Source organism: Pholcus phalangioides, unplaced genomic scaffold (assembly GCF_987345545.1).
Source record: "Pholcus phalangioides strain wild (caught in Gottingen) unplaced genomic scaffold, Ppha-v1.0 ptg000007l_1, whole genome shotgun sequence".
Classification (NCBI taxonomy): domain Eukaryota; kingdom Metazoa; phylum Arthropoda; class Arachnida; order Araneae; family Pholcidae; genus Pholcus; species Pholcus phalangioides.
The window spans coordinates 52,290,532-52,299,838 of NW_028301600.1; the positions used below are offsets into that span (position 1 = coordinate 52,290,532).

At 34.2% G+C, this 9,307-nt stretch overlaps 1 protein-coding gene across 1 annotated transcript in view; it reads right to left on the reverse strand.

Annotated features, from left to right (window-relative positions):
* The window catches only part of LOC149085467 (rap1 GTPase-activating protein 1-like), a 117,069-nt gene extending 111,930 nt beyond the window's left edge, over window positions 1–5,139 (reverse strand). Inside the window, exon 1 of the mRNA XM_089233486.1 lies at window positions 4,792–5,139. Coding sequence (XP_089089612.1) covers window positions 4,792–4,799 — 8 coding nt within the window. The 5' untranslated portion in view covers window positions 4,800–5,139. The remainder of the gene's footprint in view (window positions 1–4,791) is intronic.
* Window positions 5,140–9,307: the final 4,168 nt, after the last annotated feature.

Here is a 9,307-nt window from a genome sequence, read left to right on the forward strand (position 1 = left end):
TATTTATGAACAGATCAAATTTTGCTTAGCAAAGTTGAAAAGTTCGAACTTGAATTTTATTTTCAACCCTTAATTTTGTGCAATTTTGTAAATCTCTGAACACGTAAAATTTTAGCAGCTGTAAGAATAACACCAACATGGAATAAACTCTTTCGAGATAAAAAAATAATATCGTATTTACATGACCACTATAAAACATGTACCTTCTGAAATAACAAAAAAAAATTGAGAAAAGAAATAGGCATAATGGGTTTTTTGACCATATATTTGCCATGTATATTCAAAATATGCACGAAACCATAGAAGGTTAATTTAACATAAAAAAAAGATCAGAAATCTTAACTTTCTTTGACATTTCTATATACGTTAGGCATAAAATAATGACCGTGACTTAAATTTTTCCAGAAAATTAAAATTAACGAATTTCATGTAATTACACGGGGCTCGTTTATGTTTTCCTTTTGAGGTTGAATAATCAATTTAATCAAACTGATATTGTTTTGGTCTATCATTCCGATAGGATAAAGGTTAATTTTATGGAGGTTTTTGCTCACAAAACGTTTGAGTCAAGAAATACACAAAAATATCCGTCATTATATTATTTATTTTTATGGTTTACTATTCAAGTTTTTAAAGTAGCATTTAACTCACGTTTGCATTCGATCCCGGATTTTCTTGAAGAATAATGATTTGTTCAATACTTTTCGCAATATAATGAAAAGAAAAGGGTATCTGAATTGTGAGTCGTAGTTTTACGTCACCTTATCTTGAACAGGCAACAACGATAAAGTCCGGATATTATCGTGCCCTAGATAAGGATTAACGCCCCTGTATTTACTGTAGTACTATAAGGAAGCCATTGTTACGGTTCGATGAAATATGAACAGATACGTCCGGCCGTCTCGAGAGCCAGTCTCTTTCATACACATTGACCCAACTCTTCATTCTTCTCTTGGCCTTTACGCTATGATAAACATCAAATTCAAGTAATGCACAAAGAAGGTAGAGAGAAATAAATGTACGTGTGCACACATAAAATATAGTATAAAGCAAGATCTCTATTATTGAAAGTATACGTAGTTAAAGAAACCGAATGAAAAGGTTCAGTGAATCTAAGAACTTTGTCACAGAAGTAATCATGGACGAGATTTTACTAACAAAAGGTACTTCAATCTAGAGATTGAATATGAGAACCCCGAATCCACGTGATAAGTGGCAGATACGATAATCACGCAAGACGGGGTAGTTTTCCATAGAAATACATATTAATTGATTAGAACCAAATTTTTGGAAGAATACCCATCTTTTGTTTCTTACTATGACTAATGCGATGGTACTCTTTCTTATATGGCTTCATAAAATCTAGGCCTAACTTTCGCTGTGACTGCAATCCGGTCCAGTAAAAAGTTAGTATTGCCCCTAAGATTATATTCCCTTAAAATCTGTGCAAATGAAAGTCATATAGTAAACGCTTTAAATGTTTGATAACATCTTGACTCATCGAAAGAAATGAGCTGCTTGTGTTTGAAGGCAAGAAAACAACTTTCAGCAACGAGTTGAAATTCATTGAAAGTTGCAGACCAAGTGTGCATGGCCATTAAAGAGCATCACATTAAACACATTAGGGTATGAAAGTGACCACCTCTATAAAAATGACAGATGCCGAACAAGCCTTCAGATTCCATTTCTAAATCCCGGCTAAGTTTCCATCTTTATATACTGCAGTCTTTCAAAAATCGGTGTAATTTCATCACAAATCACGTTCTAATCCAATAAAACAATTCTTTACTTAATTATCGCTGGATAATCTACTATTTCAGTAATAATCCTGTAATAATGATTGAATATCAGAAATGTGCATTTTCCGCAGAAAATCGCGTAACTGTGAAATCATGCAACTCGGAGTATTACTGTATTTGTATACTTGAAGTCAGAAATTTTACTATCTGTAGTTTATCATTATAAAGCTTCGACTAAATGAATACAAGTTCAAAAAAACAAATTATATGAAAATTTTATAGATATCTCAGCACCTTCGTTTATGATCGAGGCCATAATCTTCACTATCGTTATTTATTCTTTTTATGTGTGACACGAAATAACACCGACATTTGAAACGAGCTGACTTCTCGTTACATATTTGTGCTATGGGGTACTTTATGAGATAAGTATCCCAGCTGAAAGCCGTCAACCGAGGGTCAATGATTAGATTCATATATTCTTCGCCGATACTTTCTAAGAAATCCAACCTGACAAGCGGAGAGTTTGATTCGAGGAAAGAGGAAAAATGACCAGACGCCGAGCAAAATATTGCCTAAGCACATCGGATCATTAAAAAGTATATGTAGTGCGTACAGTATGTCTTTTTCAGCTATTTTCTCGAGAAATAGATTTATGTAGATCCTTTTCTTATATAATGGACTTGCTGGAGGTCAGTGACCAGCTTTAAGCTATTCCATAGCCAAGCCCTTTTTTTATACTACCAAATGCGAACCAGAAGAAACTGCCGATATGAGTTATTTTTCCTCATTTCTATTCCAATATCAAATATATATATTTTTTTATAGCGATCATATCTCCTTAGATAAGCTCCATTTGTCTTGGACACATACACTACCGCTTCATCAAGACACTTCGTGCATTACGTGAATAACAAAAGCTGTGAGAATCAACTTGTCGAGCAGATCTGATGAGAATTACGTCATGAAATTAATCATTTAGCGTTATGCTTTTCGTGACCACTGCTCATGAAATTGCGTGAGTAAACAGAACTTTCATTATCAACACAAGTGAGGGTGCGTGTTACTTTTTTTTATAATCTGATGCTTGCCCTTAACCTCATTTGAACCTGGAAGAGATCACGCAAATTCCTATATTTTTTTAGCTTCACATATGTCAGTTTAAAAATTTACGTTCTACTAAAAAAAAATGACAATAATGGTGATGAAATTTTTTTTCGGGTTAAAGACCCTTTTCCGGTTAGTTTCATTGTTTTGTAGCTTTGTGGTCTTATTATTTTTTTTAATAGTGGGGACACAGAATCCGAATATAGGGAGATATTGTTTGGCATCGAACAACTCACGGAAAGGAAATCCGCCACAAAATAACGGAATTTGGAACCAAAGTGACAGCTGCCTAGTCGATGAATAGATGCCATTATTACTATGACATTGGATAGGCGAGATCTTGGCCGTCTGGTGAGCAGTTAGTATCAAGTGTCCGGAAATGATTCGTCCACTCCCTGGAAACGTTATTCGAACTGTCGGGTCTGTCAGTCACGTAACTGACGCAATCAACAAGTGGTACATCAGTTGCAACAATTGCCCATGCACCTTGTCGACGTATGAAACGTTCGATTTGACGAGCTATTAAACATACGTAATGCATGCAGCCATTAATCGTGTTTCTGTCAGAAAGTTAAAAAAATGTGCACAAATATGTTATAAATTTATTTCGCCACAACAGGCAAATTGCCCAACGAGGTGGCTGAAAAAACTATACCCATGAGAAATATGGATGTGAAATATAATCAAAATACCCAATATAAATATAAACGGTTACGAATTTTGGATCAGTACTTCTCTTTAATAATGTAGGGACTCAGAAGAGATTTTCCAAAACTCAACCCCCCCCCCCAAAGGCGTCATAAGGGGTTAAAAGCTTATATGGAGAAACTCTGAAGTCGTGAATATCAAATTTGGCCAGTTATATTTTATAATGTCAGATTAACTAAGAAGGGATTTTTCAAAATTCAAGTCCTGAAGCCGCGGGTAACAGCTAGTCAAAATCCATAAATTTTCACTTAGGGCCGTATTCACCGACATGGTTTAAACTGCAGTCACAATTTTTTGATAAGAGATCGATACGGATTGGTTAAATTCAGGTTTTTAACCATAAATTTACGAGATAGTAAAATAAATTACGAGGTTTTAACCATAAATTTACGATTATAGTAAAATAAATTACGAGGTTTTAACCATAAGTATTACGAGACACTCAGCTGTAAAATACCTCGTAGTTTTTGACACAAAATGAATTTTTAGTTTCAATAAAATTTGTCGTGGGCGGGATATTTAGACTCTACGAATTCTATTTCCAACGCAAAATAGGCCGAGGAAAATTAGTATTGTTATATCAAACACAAGAATTCATTGAAAATCCTTGAAATACCTATTGATATTCCATTAATAAAACAAAAATATTTATTCATACTTTACTCAGATAAAAAAATTTCTAAATATTTTTAAATCATTTTACCTGCCCGGTGCTATGTTATAAAAAACGCATTTGTAATTTATCTGCATTTAAAACATACTTGAATATTCCCTAAAATATTCATTCATAACACTCGTCTTAAAAAAACAATTGAGTTCTAGATTATGAAACTAAAAAAAATTAACCATCCTAAAAGTTTCCATCTTTGAAAAAAAAATCCTACGGTGAAATAGTTTCGCAATTCGATATAATTTTGAAAGCTCATTTTCGAATTCCACGCTGACGGCACAACAAATTTCCCGCGCATTTCACCGGCCCAGCTGGTGCAAGAGACTTCAAGTAAAACAGCATATGGTGCAAATGTTTCATCGTGAAAACACAATTCTTTCGAACCTACACTCGCATAAACACGTTGAAATGCTGCTTACCGAAATCGAGATTTTTTTTGATGTAATCATTTTTAAAAATTTAATTCGCAGTATTGTAATGCATTCATTCGGAATCGTTGCACAACGAGAAACACAATATTCAGATACGAAGCGAAAAATAATTATTACGAAAATTATCGAGACATACCTGAACATCACCGATTAGTCCACAAGAGCATTATTAAAAACCATCACTGTTATAATTATTCGAATGATATTTATGTCCATTCAGGAGGGTCCGTTTTGTCCCTTTAAAAGAAACAATAATACCGAGATTGCAGAGTTAGGTCATAGCCGCCAAATTTTGATGCATAATACGGAATTATTTTGAATCGGACGCGTGATGACACGATCAAAAATATAGTATCGATAAAATTCGCGGGAAAACGGCAGTCAGTATTGTTGAATTTTGATGCTAAAAAACAGCACAGCGGCTAACAGTATAAAATCATTGCGTCTCTCTACAGCCGATCCTTACTAAAGTCAAACTAGATGTGGAAAGAAAACAGACACCTCCTAGCTGTTTGGGCTATTGCAACAGAAAACATCAATCTCGCCAAAATTTCGCCAAAAATTTATTCCTCTCTCTCTTTCTCTCTCTTTTTCGATATCATCACTTTCTTGATGATACTGTAAATTTGATGGCATCCTTAGGATTTGGCGACGAAACGCAAATTTTGAAATGAAAAATAACGAAAAGGATGTTTCGTTTTTTTGATTTTAACCTGAAAACAAATTATAAGACCCAATTTTATGACAGGATTTAATCGAAAATGGAATCATATTTTTTAATCTCTCTTTCTCTCTCTCTCATGTTATTTGGAATAAATTTTAAATGGATGGGATTTCATTTAAAACTTTTATTCGAGTTATATGCATTATTATTTTTTTGACATAATCCTTTTCCAGTTTCCATTAAATTGAAATTTTCAATTTATAGCAATAGTTTATCTCGAATAACATGGTGTATTATTTTTTATAATGGGACTCTATCAGGTGAAATAATTGCGATGCATTTATGTGGGATCAGAAACTAAAAATGTAATTGCAGGTTTTAATAAATTTTTATGAATGAGTCTTTAACCTTCAATGGTTCACCTCCATAAAAACGTATTGAACTTTTTTTTTACAAAAACGGATGTAAATTAGAGCAGTTAGCAAATTTTTGATTTTAATTGAAAAATACACCATAACACAGCAGTTTAATTAATTAGTTTTATTTTTCTTATTAGCTAAAGATGGTTAACTAAGAATGAAATAGACAATTTTCCTTTATTTTACTGTTATCTATGAATAGATGAAAATCTTACTTAGGAAAATGTAATTGTTTTCTTGAATTTTATTACCCATGTCCTCAATTTGGTGTGATTTTATAAATCTCCGAATACGTAAAATTTCAGCAGCTCTCAAAACCATGACACTGACAAGGAATCAACTCTTTCTAAATATATAAGTATTGTATTTAAATAGCCGGATTTTGTATTGAAAATGGCATTAAAAAAAATATGCTTTATAAAATACCAAAAACCGATAAAAGAAATTGGTATAATGTGGGGTTTTTTTACCATGTATTTTTCATGTACAGTGAAACCTCACTTCAGCGATACGCGATATAATGATAAATCCCTCTACAACGATATTTTTTCAATTCTTGTTTGGAATTGCCTATAGACATACTCTCGATACAACGATATCCTTTACCACGATAAATCGCTCTATAACGATATATTTTGATGATACCCGAAACCACTACAACGATGCTATTTATAATTCACTGAAAATCATCTTCGATATACTTCAAAATTCCTTATCAGTTTGTTCTACCGAGAGTGTTTAATAGCATCGGTATTTTACACTATCTACCGACCGAATGTATAGATGAAGTTGCCGTGAAGCTACTTTCTGTGTAATTCACAAAGAGTGCTGTGCAGTGCACAAAAGTGTGTGTACATCACTTTACTGTCTGGAAAACTAGCTGAATTTTATTAATCGTTTATAACTTCTTGTTGGGAATGAATACTTATAAATACATCTTAAGTAGGTACTAACAACGTCAATTCGGAAGAGATTGCAACAGCTTGACAACTGATCATAATGCTGCTACTCGATGTAACGGCAACCTCTTTACAACGATATTTTTTCTTGTTTCGCAGAGTATCGTTGTATATCTACGTTTCACTGTATACTCAAATATACACGGTACATAGAAGGTTAAACTTAAAATAATTGATGCGTATAGATTTAGACTCTTTTCAACGTGACGGGTTATTTTGACGCGTGAAAAAAAATTACTTAAGATGTCGATTTAAATTTGATTTGATGTACGAACTTGCAGGGATTAACTAACATTATCGAGTAACGCGAGTGTTAATTATACTTGTGAGAACGATAATTCCACATAGTGATTAGTTTCTTATTTAAATGCAAATTTCAAACTTTAACTCTTATCCTACAAGTTGTTTTTAGTTTGATCAAACTCTAAAATTTGTTTTGAACAGAAAGAGGGAACACTTTACACGAACAAATTCGATTTTTAACACTGCTGTAGATTTACGCTCCGTCAACGCTGATTACGGTCAGTCTATCTCTAAACTTTCTTGATTGTATCGAGTTCTGAGCTATTGCTTTTGTAAAGAGTGTAATACTTATAATAATGAAAAAAAGTATACGGGGAGTTTATTGGTACCTAAAAACAAAGTGGTTTGCAACGGCCGAACAGAACGCAAGTTGATGAAAATTTATTCTTGGCATGTTGCTACTAGACTTAGTCTAAGAGCCTAATAATATGATGGTAAAGTCCATTTATCGCGTTTTGCTTCCGTATAAAACTATCGTATCCAAAGATAGTGATAGCGGGAGATGTTAATGGGAAAGAATGATGGTTATAAAAAAAGAATCGCGTGTACTTATCGAGAAATGATTTTCTTTGGCGAAGTCGTTAAAGCTATCAAGATGTAGTGCTTTTCTCAGAACAACAGCGAATGCCCACTCCGAGAAGCTATTACGTCCTTCTAAATTAGCTCCCTAATTACGTAGTCTAATTAGTCAAAAAGACAACTTTGTGCTACAACGCATAAAACACTAAATAACAATTTGTGCTCAGAATATGATTTCTTGATGTTCAAATTTCCCCCGCGGGAAAGTGATAGATATAAAACTGTTAAAGGTCATTTGAAAATTTTCTCATTGGCTATTCCATTATACATATGATCGGTAATATATTTTTTTTCTCCTCATATAAACCCACAACACGAACAAAATATCCGATAATGAAACTTAACCTTCCCATAAATGACAGAAAAAACATGTTATCATAATCCAATAAGAAGGTACGAATCGACACGTGATTCGCGCGTTTCACTACGTGATCTCGTAGTTGAAATGGTTTCAATGGTCATTTTGAAAATGTCATGCTGAAAAACTCGACATCTGAACAGATAATTTTCGTATTCTAATTTATATAGTATTGTCGGGATACATAAATTATGCTATGTTATGTTATGCATATACATTCGACGCTCGCTATAGCGACAGCACTATTATAACGACAGATAAAATAAGTCATAGATTTTATTCTATTCCTGTTATGTTATTTTCAACCCAGTATAATGACCTGAAAATATCATTCCATTCATTACAACCAGGCGCGGATACAGAACGATGGGACCTCTAGATTAAACCTGATTTTTTCAGAGGAAAATGGTCGTGGCCATACGTTCCGCTTTTGAAGCAGATTTTTCTGTATTTGATCCAGAATTATTCTACCATTCTTAATAATGCCAAATAACAGGTAATTTAATCCTTGAAGCAGCATTTAATTTGGGAAGCCATCACCACTTATCCTGTAAATATGATGCATAATGAGGTTATTTTTATTAAGAAATTTTTTTCAAAAGTGTTTCTCGTACTCCAGGGACCGGGCAAGAGAGAGAAGCCAAATTTTTCTTTTGTTTCCGAACCATTCTGGAAAAAATACTGGGTGAGGGAACCAAAATGCATACTTGATCTTTTTCATAGAGTACAGGGGAGGCTCTTGGGCCACGCGACTCATTGCCACCGCAAGGGGCACCACTCAAGAGAGTGACAAGTCCATGGTGAATGGGTGAAAAAAGTTTTATTGGCCAAAGGAAATTATTTCTGCCTTTCTGGAGCAGTGCTAAATCCGAGATGAAAGGGCAAAAAAAAATTTTTTTTTTTTTAAAAAGTTTTTTGTTAGGAATTGGTGGGATAAGTTATGAGGGAGGGGCATGATCCACAAGGGTAGGGCTGACAGGGCTCCAGCCCGGGGGCCCGGGACTCTATCCTTACCATTTTCTTCCACGCTATAAATTAACTGTAGAAGTGTCCCCCATTTAAAATCTGGCTTGGGGCCCGTGAAAAATTCCAGCCTAGGAGCCCTGACGCAGGATGTAGGGGCTATGGGGGAATAGACAGGAGCCGAAAAAATCCGAGATCCCAAATAGAGATTTAGTCTCGAGCCGCCCCTGATAGTTTACATTCTTGTTTCTGGTATTACGGTCGTAGGCTCTGTCTATTTATTCCTTCAAGTTTCCTCAACATCTCCATTGTCGAGGTATGCCTCAAAAGTGTGATGTCATATGTGAATTTTCACTGTGTGAGATTTTTAAAATTTTTGGAGTCTTAACTAAAGTCAACAACCTACC